This window comes from Polyodon spathula, chromosome 2 (assembly GCF_017654505.1).
Source record: "Polyodon spathula isolate WHYD16114869_AA chromosome 2, ASM1765450v1, whole genome shotgun sequence".
In the NCBI taxonomy this organism is placed as follows: domain Eukaryota; kingdom Metazoa; phylum Chordata; class Actinopteri; order Acipenseriformes; family Polyodontidae; genus Polyodon; species Polyodon spathula.
The window spans coordinates 97,206,362-97,225,726 of NC_054535.1; the positions used below are offsets into that span (position 1 = coordinate 97,206,362).

At 36.9% G+C, this 19,365-nt stretch overlaps 1 protein-coding gene across 1 annotated transcript in view; it reads right to left on the minus strand.

Annotated features, from left to right (window-relative positions):
• Window positions 1-9,570: 9,570 nt before the first annotated feature.
• The window catches only part of LOC121304662 (collagen and calcium-binding EGF domain-containing protein 1-like), an 89,853-nt gene continuing 80,058 nt past the window's right edge, over window positions 9,571-19,365 (minus strand). Inside the window, exons 6-11 of the mRNA XM_041235931.1 lie at window positions 16,992-17,098; window positions 13,773-13,890; window positions 13,106-13,245; window positions 12,752-12,787; window positions 11,618-11,653; window positions 9,571-10,663 (exon numbers count right to left, since the gene is read on the minus strand). Coding sequence (XP_041091865.1) covers window positions 10,427-10,663; window positions 11,618-11,653; window positions 12,752-12,787; window positions 13,106-13,245; window positions 13,773-13,890; window positions 16,992-17,098 — 674 coding nt within the window. The 3' untranslated portion in view covers window positions 9,571-10,426. The remainder of the gene's footprint in view (window positions 10,664-11,617; window positions 11,654-12,751; window positions 12,788-13,105; window positions 13,246-13,772; window positions 13,891-16,991; window positions 17,099-19,365) is intronic.

The following is a 19,365-nucleotide window of genomic DNA, read 5'->3' on the forward strand; positions in this document are numbered from 1 at the left end:
ACTTAGTTCACACAGTACCTTACTTTTACCACTTCACAGGTCTCTTCACAGGCCTTATTCTTTACACAGTCAGCTAACACAGCCCTTGACCTGCTCTTATACACCTGCCTGTGCTCCACATTCTATTAGAGCCAGGTGTTTACAAACCCTGAAGCATTTTGGGTGATGTAGTCCTCTATCACAACCCTGGACTACATTTTTCCTCTCCTCTCCCTCTACTCTGCCACAGGGCATGCACGATATAAAAATCAAACATCTAACTCTTGTCAAAATTATGCAAATTGCTTAAAGACCTTGTGGCAGAGCAAAGCTCTGCCCTTTTTAAATTGGCAGGGATGGGGTTAATTTCCTCTACCTGCCTGGGTTTATTATGTTCAGGTGGCTGGGGTTGATTAGTTGATTAGATGATTAGTTTAATTAACAATCAATCAGTGCCCAGCCACCTGACATAAAAGGAGGTCTCTGCTTCCTCAGCTCCCTCCTCTCTAATGAGAAGCAGAGGCCTCCTTTTATGTCAGGTGGCTGGGCGCTGATTGATTGTTAATTAAACTAATCATCTAATCAACTAATCAACCCCAGCCACCTGAACATAATAAACCCAGGCAGGTAGGGGAAATTAACCCCATCCCTGCCAATTTAAAAAGGGCAGAGCTTTGCTCTGCCACAGACCTTAAAATGTTATAATGCCTTTAGCCTGCCACCTTCCCCTATCTGTCATTTCATGCCTGTCCAAAGGTTAAAGTGCAGGGCTTGTAACTAGGTCACCAGTTCAAATCCCACCTCTGTCACTGACTGACTCACTGCTTGACCCTAAGCAAGCTGCTTAACCTCCTTGCGCTCCATCCTGCGGATGAGATGTTAAAGCAATGTTCGATTGTAAGTGACTCTGCATATAATGCACAGCTCACATACTACCTCTGTAAAGCGCTTTGTGATGGTGGTCCACTATGAAAGGTGCTATATAAAGATATTATTATTATTATTATTATTATTAATATTATTATTATTATTATTATTATAGTGACAGGTCTCTGAAGGTGCGTGATTTGATACAGATCTTAATTCCTCGCTTCTACGATGGTTTGCACCTTGTAAGAGGAGGTGTAAAGTTTTTGGATGGTCAGCAATTGCACAAGTGCAAAGCAAAATCCTTACATCTTGTTATAATGTTCCATGCTCTTTTCTTTGTTTGAATACTTTGCAATATCATTTAAATGAATTGATGATGGCAAAGTGCTAATTTGATAGTGGGTGCAGAACGCCAGGTGAAAACCATTCTTTACATACGCCGCATTTTTAGTGGCCGCCAAAGTTCCACTTTACGGCAGCTAAACATGTTTTTTTGCATGTGCAAGACACCAGTTTTGGCCGCAATATGGGTATTTTGCAGCCACAGATCGCTTTCCAGGTGTCCTTTCATCAGCCCCTCAATTTAGTGCTTTATCAGAACTTTTGCTCTTTTGCTCTATATTGGCAGACTTGCATCTGTTTTGTGTGATGCCAGTAATCTTCAAATGTTTACAATAGTGCAATTGTTTGTATATTGCCTTCAAGCAACTAGTTTATTTTCTTGATGCTTAGAACACATCAGTGTGATCTGGCAGCAAATTCAAACATCTAAAAAAGAAAGGAAGGAGTTCCATGTGACATTCCTGGATTTAGCCAATGCATACGGTATACTTGCCAACATTTGAAATTGTTCAGCAGGATGCTTATTTTTTCAGTGTACCAAAGACAATAACAAACTTAGTGAAAGCCTACTTCTGAGAATTGCAATTTTATTTATCAACCTCAGAATTCACCACTACATGGCAATGCCTAGAAATTGGAATAATGGCAGGATGCACCATTTCTCCACTGGTTATTATTAGGGCGTCAAAATGAGAAGAGGGAGGAGAACACTTGGCTTCTGGAATGCGACCTCCACCAATTAGAGCATATATGGACGACATGACAATCATGAGTACAACAGTAGCCTGCACTAATCGGTTATTGGTCAAACTAATCAATAACATTGAATGGGCACAAAAGCAATTCAAGACCACTAAGTCAAGGTGGATTATTAAAGGTAAAGTCATGGATAAGAGGTTCTACATTAACAGTGAGGCAATACCAACAGTGTCTGAGATGCCTATGAAAAGTCTTGGGAGACAGTGTCTGAGAAGCCTGTGAAAAGTCTTGGGAGATGGTATGATGGGGTCTTAAAAGATACAGTTCATGTTGGAGAAGTGAGACAACAAACAGTGCAAAGGTTGAAGAGCATAGACAGCAGCACTTTACCGGGAAAACATAAACTCTTGTGTTTTCAGTTTGGTCTACTTTTGTGGCCACTCGCTATGTATGAGGTTTCCTTGACAACAGAAGCGTTAATCAGTTCATACGTCAGGAAATAGTTAGGATTCCATGCTGCCTCAGCAGAGTGGGCTGTATGGTAAAGGAATACTGTAGCTGCTAGTCTCAGCTCTAACCGAGGCGTTTTAAGTGTGCCAAGGTTCAATTGGAAATGAGTCACATGATGCTGGAAGCTGCTAGAGACTGGAAATGTTGGCAGATGTTGGACAACAGCTTATTTTCCTACCTGAGACTGCCACCACTAACCTTCAACCTGATATTGTCTTGTGGTCTAGATCAGCATGCCTTGTTCACCTAGAATTAACAGTGCCATAGAAGGATGTTGTGTATGAGGCGTATGAAAGGAAGAAACTTCGATACACTCAACTAGCTTATGAAGCAGAACGGCGAGGATGGAGAATCCAGGTTTACCCAGTGGAGGTAGATTTGTGGCACACTCCACAACCTGGTTTCTCAGAGACATCGGATTTAGTGGTCATGAGTTCCGACGCATAGTGTAGAACTTATCTGAAGCAGTAGAGAGGAGCAGCAACTGGCTCTGGTTGAGACTAAAAAATTGTGGGTGGGGACCTCAAGCACAGTAGAAAGAAAGCAACATCAATGTAAGTGAAGGTATGTAAGCTGGGCTTCGCTGAGGGGGTGATGCTAGGAGGTGTCATGGGCTAGTCAACGAAACACCAAGGATGGAAGGTGCCACTTGAAGACCACAGAGTCTGCACAGTTGCAATATTGATGCGCTAGGGAGGCCACACTGTAGTTGATCCATGGAGATAGCATTGCAGCCGTTGTGTGTGCTGAAATGCCAGGGAGGCAAAATAGGCCGATCCCTGGAGCCAGCATTACACTTCAGCCATCAACACCAGGCAGAAGGATCATAAGATTGGAAGGAAACACAGATGGATCACATTAGCTTACAGTAAAATAATCAATGTCTTAGTTTATGCTTATCTTGGGGAAAGCTGAGTCCAATATCAGCATAAAGTTTTAAAACCTACTCTCATGTAAATGAAATCATGTTGTATCTGAAGGACTATGTTGATTTTATTATTATTATGTTTATAAAATGTAATAATGTTTTGTGGCTGGTTGTTTTGTTGATATTTTACCAGGTACTATAATATGGTTGTCTGAACAATTGTAAACCTCTCACCATAGTTTCTGGGTTTCATAAGGTTCCTCTCTGCAACAGAGTTTCAGACCACACCTTTTCCAGTATAGCTGACAGCTGTAGGGTTATACAAATCCAGCTTCCTTTTGGAACACATGTCCCTGATTTTCTTTTCCGATCCTTTTTTACTGGTTATCCCAATCCTCATGTGATCTGTCTGGATTTGTGAACCTGTGGTCTCAGTGGATACTTTACTTCTCGTTACAAGCATGGCAAATCTCCCTTTGGACATGTTGTGTCTTATATGAGGATCAATGGTAATTTGTGATCCAAAGGCATTTGCAATATCATTAATCAGGTACAATGCTCATGTAGGTCATTCATTTTAAATTAAAAAAGCTCTTTAATCAACAAATAAGCTTCTTACATAAAGTTCACTCTAGTGTCATGTCCGTCAACAACATTGCACCACTGCAATAAACTTAGCATAGCCTGAATGTATTTTTTCATGTTTACATGTAATTGTATGTTTGCATGCCATGAATGTTTTGACACATGTTCATTTTAATGTCAACATCATTACAAGGTTATCTTTCTTTATTTTTGCTACTTTGTTAACCTTTCACAGTAACCTGCGATAGAAATCATTGAATGGTTTTTGACAGTGAAAGTTTACCACTAAGTTTAAACTTATTTAAACTTATTGCTCCCCTTGCAAACACACACACAAACACACACACACACACACACACACACACAGATACATGTCACTAGAGAAACTGAATAGTTATTTTAATTGTTGTAATATAGGCACAGACAACATTATTATAGTGAAAATTCTATTAAAACAGTTACAATAATAAAAATAAATTCATGAGTTCATGCATTTTATGTGAACCATTTAACTTAAAAAAGTCATGTGACAAGCATCATTCACAGGCATAAATATCCTAGTAACCTGGTTTCAGAGAGTAGGCCTGTGTACAGTGTGTACAGTATTTATTTTATTTTCATTTTTATTACCTGAGAGTATTTGTTGTTTAGCTCATGTTAATATTGGACTCTGTTTTAGCCAAGATAAAATGGGATTCTAATGGTGGGCACCCACCAAGACATAACTTTGCTCTAATATATGAGCCTTCAGCCCCTTTCCTCCGCCAGGTAATGTGGATTTCCTATTGGCCTGGTGTTGATGGCTGAAGTGTAATGCTGTCTCCAGGGATCAGCCTATTTGTGGCCTCCTTAGCGTATCAGTACATTCTCCATGGATCAACCAAAGAGCAGCCTCCTTAGCGCCTCAGCATGGAAACCGTCTTGAATGGGGTGGGTGGAGAACTTTGCAGGGGTCATCAGGTGGGTACCTCCTGTCTCTGGTCTCGTCTTGTCCACTAGCCCACAACACCAAGAAGACTTGACAGTGATGCTGGCGTCCTAGCACCACGCCCCTCCACCCCCCACTCAACCCAGCCTAGCTTACTTACAGACATCCATTTCTTTTCATTGTTAAAATTGACATAGACTTCCCTCTTCAAAACATCTCTCCAACTCTGGCTTAGTTGCTGTAAGTATACCACTCTTTTCACTGATGAATATGGTCTTCAGAAAACTTGAACAGATCTTTATAAAATATGGTTCTTGCATGCTTCTTCTTTTTACAGCACTTTTGTAGGCACTCCAGTTTGCACAACTTTGTAAGCTTATGCTTTAGATCAATGGTTCCCTTTGTAAAAGGTTCTGAGGCCATTGGAGTGGGTTCACAGGAAAACAACATATAAATAGCCTCGCACTCGCAAGACCCCAGTTTCACAATGCAAATCATCTTTGGGAGAATGCAGCGCCTGCCACTGTATTACACTTTAATATATAAAGTGTGGTTAAATGTGCGGAGAGATGCAGTGTGTGATGTGTTTTAGCCTGGTGACTAAGTTACGTCACATGCTGAAACTCCCTGCACGTTAGAAGCAACCCCACGCGGTTTGCTGCGCTAGTGGGAAGTATCAGCAACGGATCGCTGGATAAAAACAGGTAGAAAAGGAAAGCGAGTGAAACAGAAGCAAGTCTAATTTGACTTTAGTACGTGTTGTAATTTTAATTATTACACATATTAATGTGGCCAATCAGATCACTGAAAATGAAATGAGAACCAATGAATTCTAATTAATTGTGTAATAAATTATCCAATTAAAAGCCACCTTACATCTACCATTTGGCCTTGGCATTGGGTAAAGTCTAATGAAAGACGGATAGACCTGGTACCTCAGAGAAGCATCAACCGGTGGCTTAAGAGACTTAGAAATAATTTTAATTCAGTGGTCATGGTGTCACCGTCAACACTGCCTGTCTCAAGAAGTTGGCAGTAATCAGCAAATTTACATTTCTACTGTAGAAGAAAATCTCTAGCCGGCATGATTTGCAAGTTTCCTTATTCTTGATTTTTTTTTTTAAAGCATATTTCATAGAACCAGCTACCGGTTATCCTCAGGACTCTCAGTCTTACTGCTTTTCCTCGTCTTTTCAAACCCCACGTATTCAACCTTTATTTGTAAAACCCTACTTATATATATTTTTGTATTTTTGTATTTTTCTTTATTTATATTTATTTTGTATATATTGTATATATGTGTTTGTTTTGAATTTAAATTGCCTGTAATATTTTGTTTAATTTGTGTAAGTCACTTTGGATAAAAGCATCTGCAAATAAATAATAATAATAATAATAATAATAAATAATAATAATAATAATAATAATAATAATGTCTGCAATTAAATTATAATTATGCTGCATGACTATAAAATGACGGGACCCTATATAGTCTGATTGGTCCAAATTAATTAGTGTACTAACTATTTAAAAAGCGTACTAAATAATACATTTTTGACCTAGATAGCTTTCCGTACAGCGATACATACTTGGAAATGGGATTTACTTGAACAGCAGCCGTGACCGCTATGTGTTGTGTATTACGAGGTGTTGCCAAACGAAAGTTTGCAGCTAGCTAATCTTTTGAGCCATTTAGAAATGAAACAGAGGGATCCCAACATCACTGAAACAGCTCCAGCCATCTCATTTTAAAAACAATAATTTTTATTATTTAAATTAAAAAAAAAAAAAAAAATGAGATCCCAGCAATATGGAACAAAACCAGAAAAAAATGCTGGCTCTAGAAAAATGTAATACTCATGTTAATGTCATAGCGATCTAATATTATTTATCTTAATCTAGAACAATTGGCAATTTAGTTTGTGACATGCAATTCCAATCCTCTGCTATTCTAAACTAGGCTTACCAGGTATAGTGATAATAATAAGAGGTTTAATTTGTTCAATCAAACACCTGAGGACTGGTTGGAATACCTACAGTGCCTAATTTCGAAGGACCAACATTGCCAATCCCTGTTAGTGTCATAGTGTTGGCCTTTGAATCCAGGTCTTTGTTCAAACCATGTTTTAAAGTAGATAATTATTCCATTTGACCTGTCTGACATATGTAAATACTGTACATTAAAAACTTGGTAGTCAGAAACGATAAGTAAATAACTGTGTTATGTGTGTTCTGCTGTATATAGTGAAGTGGTAGTGGAATGACATAATGGGTCAAAGAGGAGCCATGAATATACCTGTAACTCCATATAACTAATTCCACTTTATACTGGGTCGCTTACAATGAGGAAGCACGTGGTAAAAAGGTTCTGAAAAGGAAATGTATTTATAGTAATACATTGATGTTACAGCAAAGAGGGATCGAAAACATGTTTACTGAATACATCTGTATTACCTTTACAATGATTAGATGCCAACGTATCATGTGCATAACATATAAAATTACCTTATAGGGATATATGTTGGGTATAATATTTAACATCCTGGTACAATTAATTTCCTTCTGCATGAAACAAGTCTGTAAAACTCTTTTTCATCTTGTTACAATATCAAACTGCGACTGTTGACGGTTTCATCTCCAATCCAGATCTCCAATCCAGTCAGCAACCATATATTTATTGAGTCTACTGTGTCACACTTTTGTATAGTTCCCATTTTAAACTTCCCTGATAGTAACATTATTTCAAAGCCCCAATGCTATCTTTATTTTTGCAGTTTATCACCTGTTCCTAGCAATCACATTGAGCACCCAATTTCCTTTATCGAAGTGGAGAGACAGAGTTCTGCCAACCTGCAATCTCAATGGAGTCCTGATTCAATCTGCTTTAATCTTGGTCGGCTCCCTGTGGACAGGACTGATTTCAAATCGCAAACAGTCTTAGTGGCAGATGGAAACGTGACACACAGTGTAAAACAATTTTAGTTATATTTGTTACATAGATTACGCTATTATATTCATCTTCTGATTTAACTATTACATTTTCAAAAGACATCCAGTAGCAGCCAGAATAAATAGCTTCCACAAAAAAAAAGAAAATTGACTGTTATAAATCGAACACTAATTCATGTCTTCAGGATAAACTGGATGGTGTCACAGTTCCCATATAAAAGTGTGTTGCATTATACCGTGGGAAAAGAAGAACAAAGTAAAAAGCATGTTAAAGTATGGACATGCATGACAAAATACACAGTAAATCATGGGAAAAAGAGAACTTACCTAACAAATTTATGTCATGACAAAGTTTCATGTATCAAGGTTACTGCCAGTTAAAGGGGAAGCCTAAAATCAAACCATTTTAACAGTATGATTTTAACCTAGCTGACAAATCTTCCTCTGGCTATTTTAAATTTCAGATTATTTCCTTTTCTAGTGCTAGCAGGGGCACACATAGCGGGAGGCAATGGTAGGCACTGCCTTCCTAATTATTTTAGTTTTAGTTGCCCATTAATATTGCTGGGTGTTAAACATTTGTAAGTGGAGCACACACATTTAAAATACACTGTAAATGCATCTGTGCTGTTGCTTGTGTAACAAAGATGCTAATTTCTTAAATGTATTTCACCAAAATCCTACTCCCAGGCATTCATTTGTAACTATGATAGCCTAGTACACTACTTGGGAGAAACAACAGCTTGCATTTTTATTTTTGTAAATCTCAGTTCTTGATCACATGACCGTTTGTTTTGTTTCCAGATGGTGTATTCTCAGACTATAAATAGGTAATAAGCATATTTTTGGCACTGCTCTTTTGAGATAGTTTAGAAGCAATAACATGAACAAATATTGCTAAAATATGATATATTATTAGTTGTTTGTGTTAGGAATGCTTGCCCTTGAGTTGTTAAAGCTTTGTAAAATAAACTTTTAACAAAGTGGTTGTGTTCTGCGGTTGCTGAATAGTGATGTAGAGTGTTCTTTATTATATGTCTTAATTTTTATAGGAATAGAGGGACACAATTTGGAACGTGACATTTTTAAAACACTTCTTTCTGTATATTTTGCAGGTACGTTTATCTTCCTTGTAATTATTTCTGTTGTAATGCCAAGTATTAGTTCTTTAATACTGTTTATTGACTGCATTGAGCAGCCCCCTTGACCCCCCCGTTATTATTTTCTTACTTCATCAATACAATTGCCTACCATTTCTGTCACCCCTATGTCCACCAGCGAGTGCTAGCCTCGGCCCTATAGCTCATATGAACCCTGATTACATGTCTAGTAAAAAGAACTGAAATCCAACACTATTCATTTCAACCAGCTGAAAGGAAAACAGTGCTGTATATATTGAAATATATATATATATATATATATGGGCGGTAAAACACGACGGACATGTATCGGGGAAACGGCTATATGAGTGCTGACTGTATACCATCAATTCATATTATGATGAGCATCCTATAAGCCAAATGTATACGGTCAGTTTTTATTTAAGTTAGTTAGTGGTGCAGTGCTAAATTGTGCACAATTACAAACCAACCTACACATTAATAGAATAGGTGTGTTTCTAAGTCCTATACAGATGCTCAGAATGAGCTAGAGGGGTTAGCGGCACATGTGTGCATTCTATTGTTCCCAACACATTGGGGAAACCAGAAAGGTCATAGAAATGTGTTTTTAAGGCTTGTAAGTACACCCTGCCTTTAGGGAAAAATAAGTATTTGGGTGTTCGCCTCAAAAATGCATTGAGCACAACTGGCAACACACGAGAAAAAGCAGACTGGGAAATGCCAGCAATAATTGAGACTGTTTAAAATTTCTTTAAAAAATTGATGCAATTGTAAGTGTTGCAATTTCCAGCAACTTTAGCACATCTCATGATAATATTTGAGAACCCTCATTTGCATGATCTCCACCCCCTTTTTGCAAATTTATGCAGAACGCCAATAATTACATATTCATCTAAGGCTGAACACCAAATAAAAACTCCTGCCACAAAGCATTTCCTAGAAAGTCGCTATCAGCATTGCGCATGTTTAGTACATTTCACCCTAGACTTTCGACTAGTTTGCAACTGGTTTGTGACTATTGTGACAGCCACAACACTTTAATACATCACCCCTCAGTGTTATATGAGATTGAACATTTGCACAAATTGGGATTGACAGTATGTTACATTTCCAAAACAGAAATGATTAAGCATCCCCCTCATTTGCAACATGATTTATGTAAACATCTGGATTAATAGATATAACTAATAATAAACTAACAGCTATGCAAAGAATGTGCATATTATGACATTCATTATTGTAAGCATTATCGATTTCTAGTAGTTTTTACTCATGCCTCTTATGTTGCAAGCTTCATCTGGGAAGATCTATTTTTTAAGCTCTCAAAAGGAAGTGTGTCAAACATGCTTTGTAATTTTGCATATGGGTAACTGCAAATACATATGTGTGTTTAATTGCGTATAACAGCAAACTGAAACAAAATGTTTAAAAAAATAAAGATTTGTCCAAAGTAATATCAATGTCACTGCGGTAAAGTCACTTTCAATTTGTACAACAGTAGAAAACTTCTTATATACAGCTTAGGAAATATTTAATGTTTTTTTTTTGTTGTTGTTTTTTTAACTTCAATAAGGATCAGTGTCGGCTTGATTTCCTTCTTCTGATATTCTTTGGTGCAGCCCTGTGTCTGTAGTCCTCTCCCGATCCCAAGTCTATTATATCCTGAGGGTCCCTCATGCCTTGAGCGGGAAGGGGGAACTCCTCCCCCGAAGAATGGGTTCTGTGTCCAAACACTCTCTCCTGGAGCTCCGCAATGTCATTTCTAATGTCTGCCATCATAAGCAGCAAGAAGTCAAAGGAGCCTGGTAGGCCCTGCAATGATATAGGAAACCGTTTTCTTAATCTCATTATAAAAGACATAACAGTGTTCTTAATCTTATTATAAAAGATATAACCATGTTCTTAATCTCATTATAAAAGATATTTGTACAAAGTAACCACTTGGCCTTTCTTGCTATTTTAAATTAATGAAACACTATACTCATTCTTTTGGTGTAAAACGAATGCCTATGTGCAATAATTATTCTTCACAAAGCTGGCTGGACATTTCCTAATCGTATTAAAAGTGTCACTTGATCCTTTAACAGCATGGCACCCCACAGACCACTCACAAAAGGGTCATTAAAACGAAAGAAAAATGTTTCCTCTGACGACATGTATTGCTTTGCAGGGGTTTATTTGAAATCTTTTATTATTTTAACAGAATCTACGTATTTTTTAAAAATAACTATTCAGAAATCATCTCATAGCACAGGACGTGGAAAGCAGAGAACAGGTATACAACAGAATATGATATGATGCATGATGTTTAATTGAGCAAAAAAGACCCAGGCATAAACCCTCCAGGCGTACCATGCTTTGAAGTTGTTATAAACATAGCCATGTACATTAACTTCAAACTGACCATGCATAAAACCCCATTAAAACATTGAGGCTTTTATGTGGAAGCTAAACCTAAGATTACTTGAATTGATCAAGGTTATGTTTTTGATTTTCCTTGTGCAGAGTATGTCACAAAATCGTCTGTACCTGGCACGAGTCCTTACGTATATCTTGCCTTTAACGGAACACTTTGCACCATTTTAGTTTGCTTTTCAGATAACCCTTGCCCATTTTCAAATATTAACTGCCAGTCTCAAAGTTAAGGATACACAATGAAAGGATCATAATTGGTTCTTCTAAACCAGAGTCATAGAAATTATAGCTTTTGTTTCTTTGAAGTGCCATGTAATATGATGGTTTAGGACCATGTGAGAGTTTACTTACTGGAGGTCCTGTCAATCCGGGAGCCCCCCTTTTTCCCTGTGAAGTAAATTTTGGATTAACATTATTCTAGGTTTTTATATCACAGCAGAACAACATCAAAATTGAGCAATAAACTGCAGATGGAAGCACTTAATTTAAAGTGGCCAGGATAATATAACATTATTATAATTCAATTTCTAAGGAGTAACATATTTCTGTAATTACAGCATAAAAGTTTGAAACGCAGTACGCACAACAACTATATTATTTGAAAGTTATTACCAAGTAAAGTCACATGCTCTTTATCATCCAGTATGCTTACCAACTTCAACATACATCTATTGATATGCAAGTAGTAACCCTGACTTCAACCAAAGGTTTCAATGCAAATGAAAGATGCAAGAAAAGACGAGTAGAAACATAAGTAATTGCTCATAATTTAAAGCTAAATAAAAAATTATATAAAATCGGACAGCTGTTTAATTTTTTATTTTTTTCTGGCTGGAGTAAAGGAACAACAAAACAAAACAAAAACATTAATTATTGTTCCTATCTTAAAAAACAATAAAACCCCAGTGTCACAAAGATGGCCGGAGTGGGTGGCGTCAGACCAGAAACAGGAAAATAAACAGACAGGTGGAGTTTGGTTGAGCTGAGCGAATGGACTCGCTCAGCATTTAATGGGTGAACAGAACAGACAGAAAATAAACGGTTGTATTAATTGAAAAACACAGGACACGGCACTGGTAGCCAAAATAAACAGACAAACAAAATGGACCAAACAGATAAAACACGGTGAGCTTCTTTTATTGATTATTACTATTATTATTCTTCTCTTTACCTCCGTCTCCAATCCTGTTCTCCACTCACCGAACACACAACCCTGAGTGAGTGAAAACATGCTTCTTTTATGTCTTACACATAAAAGTAACTGAATATAGCAACAGTCCAGATTGCCATTGTTATACCTTATACTAACTTATACTAAATTAATACCAAAATGTAATGAATGGGCTATAGCAAAAGGTTGGGTATATTAGAATGTTATAATGGATATTCCCCATCTCTCCTCCAAGAGACAAGCTCGATAATAATAATAATAATAATAATAATAATAATAATAATAATAATAATAATAATAATAATAATACATACCTTGGTGCCATCTTTTCCAGGAGCTCCAGGTGGACCCTAAAGCACATTCAAAATGTTATCTTGTGTTGATCTACAAATAACTTTTACCATAAAACATAAACGATTATTTCACCTAAAAACAAAAGTCCCTATCTTAAAATGCCAACTTCAGACTGGCAGAGTTATCACCTGAAATAAGAATTACACAAAATGTTGTTTCATAGGTAAAAATAATTTTTTTTTTGGAAAGCGATTCATACCAAACATAACAGAAAAATACAACTGTATACTGTCATGATTTTTTTTTTTTTTGAGATGTTTCATGAAGCATGCAAAATAAGTCTGGGTGAGAAAAATATACAGTATGTCACTGACCACAGGTCCTCGTCTTCCTTGCTTGATGTGGGACATATCGGGTGATGGCCCCATAGGTCCCATCATTCCTCTGGGTCCAGTCAGGCCAGGGGGGCCAGGTGGCCCCTGGTGTCCAAGAGACCCTTTAGGTCCAGGGCCACCTGTGTTAGATCAAACAGAAACTAGGTAAACTTTGAAGACTGTGATACAATTCAATACAGTGTATACAGTACAATTTGAGCTTACTGTATAGCAGCCCCACGGAGTTTTACAATAATGTACAATATAGTATTTAGCCAGCAGAGCAAGCTTAAAATGTATTTATTTATTTATTTAACCAGGAGATGTATCCACTGAGACCAAGGCTTAATTTACAAATATGGAACTAAAACTCAAGCTATTACCTAAAGTGTGCAACTTTAAAAGGGAAGCCCTCACAAGTGAACTGAATGAAACATGCTATTAGCTGTAGTACCAGTTGTTTATTAGTTGCCTCAGTACCGGTATTATTGCCCCATGGCCTTGTACTTGTGGAGCATGCAGTGCTACCACAGGAGACGACTCCCAGTGAGGTCTTGCCAACTTTAATGTGCAGGCAGACAAGGTAGAGGGCTGACAATAAACACAACAAACAGGTATGACAGTATGTTTATACAGCCATGAACCTCCTCTGCATTAAATATCTTACCTGGCGGTCCTGGAAGACCAGGTTGTCCTGGAGGACCAGGCAAATACGAATTTGACATGAGCATTTTTTCACTTGCTATCTGTTTGCTATCATCAGCATTGTTGGGCAATAAGGCAATCTGGAAACAAACACATGACATAGTTAACATAACAGCTTTGGATTGTAATAAACTGGAAAATGGTAGGAACAGATTGCAGAACATCTTAAGTCAAACTTGGCTCTTTTCTTCACACAGTGCACCGGACTGACTTGAAAATTAGGTTCAGTACTTGTCTCTGGTAGTGATTTTCTTATACCTGCCTGTTCTGGTAGCAATGGACATCTCCTCTTGTCCTTCCACTGCAATACTAGCATGGTTGTTTTTGAGTGTCTGGTTAGCTAACTGTCTTATTGCTTTTACCACTGAAATGGCATAATCACACCTCTCAGACACCTCTTTGGGTTGTATTAGCACCTTCAATACTTGCTATCACTGGTAACTAGCACATCCATTACATTTGATGTGGTGTAGCACATTAGATGCTCCATATCAAGGGTTGGTCCAACACTTTCTTCATGACGCAGTGTGAGATGTTACCATACACTTTACTGTACATGAGAAATTGTGCCTTTCCCACCACTAGGCTCAAAGTCCTTCATAATTAAAAGAAATATTGTGGTAAAAGTTTACCATCTTTCCAAACTTTATAATAACATTTTTAAACTGTTTTATTTCTTAGGAGGAGAAAAAAAAACCTCTCACATATGATTGTCTGTGGGATTTAGAATTGCTGCTTGCTCCAAGTGATGGCTGAATCTTCACCACGCTCAAGGATTCCCTTAAGGAAACCCACCATAGCAGTTTATCTACCAATGATTTACAAGTGGTCTAGACAAACCTCCAAATATGTGATTGCCAAACGCAATTAAAACATATTTAAGAGATGCCAGCTGTATGTAGAGGAAGAAGGACACTGGAAAAAATAAAGCTCATAATTGCTGTTGAAATTAGTCATCTATGCAACAAAGATGAGAACTTCTAAATGCATGCCGAGAAGGCAATCCAACTGAACCCTAATCCAAAGAAACTCATGCTTAAAGAATTGGACAAGTATGTAAGCCAATACATTTCTTAGACATGGCTCTTATTCCCCTATTTACTTCTTCATTTTAAGACACTTTTCCTATGGACTGTTTTAAGGGGAATTGGATTCTCACTGGATTCTGCTGGGACAGGAACGCACATCTGGTAGCCATGTTCTGTCTGAGTTGAAAACTTTGTTATTCCCTTTCTTTCCCTTGCAGCTTAAGGATGAAAAAATAATGTCTGTATACGTACAGCTGTGGCTGCTTTTCTGTGTCAGAAATGGTTGCGATTGGCCATGAAAGCAAATAAATCCCACACAAATATAAGGCAGAACCCTATGAGGATTAAAGTAATTTATTATATCACCACAAATAAAGTGGTTCCCTTATATTACTCTATTAACTGATTTTATATTATGGGTCAGTCATGAAATGTACAGTAGAAGGAAAAAAAAAAAAACCCAGGTAATCATTTTAGCAGCTTCAAAGAAATTACAATTTTCCCTTTCCGTTTCGTCATCATCAAAAAGATGTCAAGCACAGGTCTCTTGTCGTTTTTTTTTTTTCTCTGGAAAAAGTCGAAAAAACCTTTCAATGGCCGAATGAGACCGATATGAGCCGAGAGAAACCAAAAAAAAAGGGGGGCAGATCTACAATACACACAGTCCCTGCACCACAGACCTAACACGGACATAAACAAACAAGATCGTTGCTTTGGCATCCAGCGCTCAAAGAATATCATGGACATTTGCAGAGCTTTTTGAGATGTTATAGTAATAAAATAATGACTTTGATCACATTATTCAGGAGTTTGGTGATAAAACAAGTGATTAGGAGATGATTTATCAGTACGCACGACTATGACGTGCTATGTGATAAATACAGAGAACAAGGTGTGGGGCGGGACTGGAGATGTAGTACTTAGTGTCCTGTTGATATGCAGTGCCTTTTAAACCTGTTTTACTTTGAATAAAATTACTTTTAAACAGCGCAGGTAAAATAAACAACACGTGTGAAAATAAATTGGGCCTGTGCCTGACAGGCACTGAATAAATGGACCGCTAAAGGCTTAATAGTATTATTTATATACGCAAATTGGGTGGATAAGTAGAACCTGCTTGCTATGACAAAACTGTAAGAATGCATACAGTAGTTGCAAGTTTGTTTTGCGTTGTGCTAGGTTACGTAAAGAACTTTATTTTCTAAAATAGTAAACAAACAACATTTTTTAATAGATTGCAGATTTGGATGGGTTGCAAATGTTAAATCCACAATGCTCTGTATCAGTCTCAATGTAAGCATTTCCTTCACTAAAAATGGCTAAATGTCAAAAACACTCTTACTCTATACCCAAAGCAGCATATAAAATATATTTAATGATACATCTTGTGACTGTGTATTCATTTTTGGCTGCCACTTACATTCTTTAAGTATCTTCTAATTGATTATCACTGTTTATATTCTTCAATACTGCTGCGTTTGGAAAAGAAAATCGCTAAGTGAGGGATGGATCCACCAGGGACAAGTCTGGACAGCTGTAAACACACCGTGCCTAAAATAAGATATCCAAAAGTCATTAAATAACCTCCTGTGACCAAAAATAAAAGTTGTGCTGTAAAAGTTCCTGCCTGCTCCACCATGTATTAACACTCTTCTTTCAGAATACTTTTTTTATTTTTTATTTGCCACACCGGTCTCTCTAACAGAAGTAATAAAATCCACCCACATCTGCACAAGACCCGATAAAACTTATTTTCCACAAATGCACGCTAAGTGATTTCATATTCTCTATTCAGTGGCCCGAATGGATAAAACACATATGAAAATTTTATTTAAAATAGTGAGTCAATACTCCAAATAGAGTAATGAAAGGGGTCCACATTGAGTGCTCAGTGGTTCTAAAGACCAGAGGGTGGTGGCATTTTCTAAAAAATCCTGTGCAGCACTTACTGACAGACACAAGTCTGCGTCACCTCTCTCTCATTGCACAATGCCCATTTGAAAGTTTATGATGTATTTCCACATGACAAAAAAAAAAGTTATCTTTTTCCAGGTGATATCAAGACACGTTCCACCTTTAGTAACAAGATAAATTGTGAACTATTTAAAATTTCAAACTGCAGTTTGCACGAAGAAGGATATTAAACTCAATACCTTTTGCTTGAGCTGTAGGACCATCTGTCTCATCTGCTGAAACTCCTCACATGTAGCTGAGCATGTCCCTGCTTTCATTACGTTGTCTGACTTGTCAAAGTGACTTTCTAGAGAAAGAAGTTCATATTATCATGTTACAATCAGATCTCTAACACTAACATAGGTAACTCATAGATTTATGTATTACACAGATGTTAACTACAAGCACATTTTTTATTGCTTGCTTTTTTCTCTTTCATACTACTAAAATAATTGTTTAGTGACATGTACCAGAGAGGCTTGCAGTAAAATGAACAGTTGAATACAAATGCAACATTTTCAAATGCCATGGACTCGTATGGGTTGCATGATTATGCCTCTTATTCAGTTGTTTTTGTAACATTCTTGAAATTGAGATTGAGTCTCAAGGAACATTATGAGCTAATTATTTTGTAATAAATATACATATAAATGTTAAACAGATTTGAGATATTGTAGTAAATAAACCCTCTCTCCTAAGTTATTCTGGTTTGTTTGCCCTAATTTTCTTACTTGTGGTTTTATAAAAAATGCAATTTGGATTAGAAATCCTTTTGCAATAAGGATATGAATTTTATAATAAGACTGGTATGGTAACCTATTATTAAAATATCTGTAAACTTTAAAGGAATGAGAAAGTATTAAAAAGCCATGTAACATTATCATGCAACTAACTGTTCTGAGTGTTCTGTCAGAAGGTCATGGACTTTACAATTTATAAAGAGTTTGTGCTCTATTACCAACTACTGGTAAACAGCTAAATATTGCACTGTAGGAGCATTTCAGAGGATGTTTGCTCATTCCTCAACTGTGATAGACTCAATCTAGATTACTATCACTTATACTCTATTCACACGGTCTAAAGAATGCAATATCAAAACAATGAGTCAAGCAAGCCTGTTTCTGACCCCTGTTGATTGTGCATTATTTAGATAATGTGAATAGGTGCTGAAATACCTGTGAACACTGTTTTCCTGCATTGTAACGACCTCCGTGTTCCTGAGAGGATGCTGTGATTGTGGGAGGAGGTAAGCTCAGACCATCACCCTGTTACATCTGCATTAAGCATATTTATTTCTTATTTTATGAGCTTATGTTGGCCCAGTTGCATTGAATGTGCCAGCAAGCATTTTCCAAAAGAAAACATTAATGCCTGCAGAAGTCATCCTTATATGTATCTCTGTGGAAAGTCATTCAGTTTAATTACAATTAAACACTGTGGTTAAGGAGGCCAAACTATTAGTTATGAGTTGTTGTTTTTGTTCTTATACCACACATGTAGACAAGGAATTGGTGGTGAAAGCAATACATGGCTGGAGTACTTTATAATTTCTACATACCACGAAGAACCTTAACATTAACACTACAATACACATAGCCAGGAATGTCATCAAAACAACTGCATTTTCAATAAGGGGCCTTGATGTCATTGACCTCAAAGTCATCAGTCACCCAAAATACAGTACATCTGGTGATTGAAGAACATGCCTAGAACTATATTAAACTCTGAGGATATAAACCAGAGAGAGGTCACTGAGTCACACAGATAATGTACTCGTTTCATCAGACACACATTGTCCTGTTACCAAAGTATGCACTTTGAGAGTTTTTAACTGTGTTTTAAATAGCATCTAACAAGTTGGATTTTAGAATTAATTATACATCTCATGTTATCTAGCACAAACCTTATATCATACATTTGGTCTTCCTGTCTAATTGCATACTAACATATCTGGACACACTGACGTAAAGTAAAAACTGTATCTTAATATTGTTTCTGTAGTTTCTTATTCTTTACTTTGTTATCCATCAAGTGTCATCCATATAATATTGATAAATGTGCTGTATTACATTATTATTGGTTTCATATATTGAAATTTCTGCTTTATGTCTTTAATGCTGTATTTCCCAGTGTCAAGTCTGCGGTTTAGTAGCTTGCCCTGAAATAGGTTGGTTCTGGGAACTTTTTACCCTGAGACTTGGCAGCTGTATTCCTACAAACGTCTGCTGTTCTGGTAGCAATGGAAAAACAACTATCCTTTATGTGTTGGACTTGGGTTTGTTTCAAGTTGCACCTCATATGACCATTACAATTAGACAGAAAACAGATATTGTATGTCTGTTTTACTTATTTTATACAATTTAATGCAACAGGTTGTAACTAGCTTATGGAGGTACCAATAATTAGGAAATTAAGTGTTCTCTAACCCAAATCTTAACCCTAACCCAGCTATATTTATTTATTTATTTATTTTTCATTAAAACAAAATACCCTGGGCATTTTAAAACTTTACATGTGAGACCATCTTCATGTATGACATTTATATTCACAAATTTTATTATTTTATTTTAATAT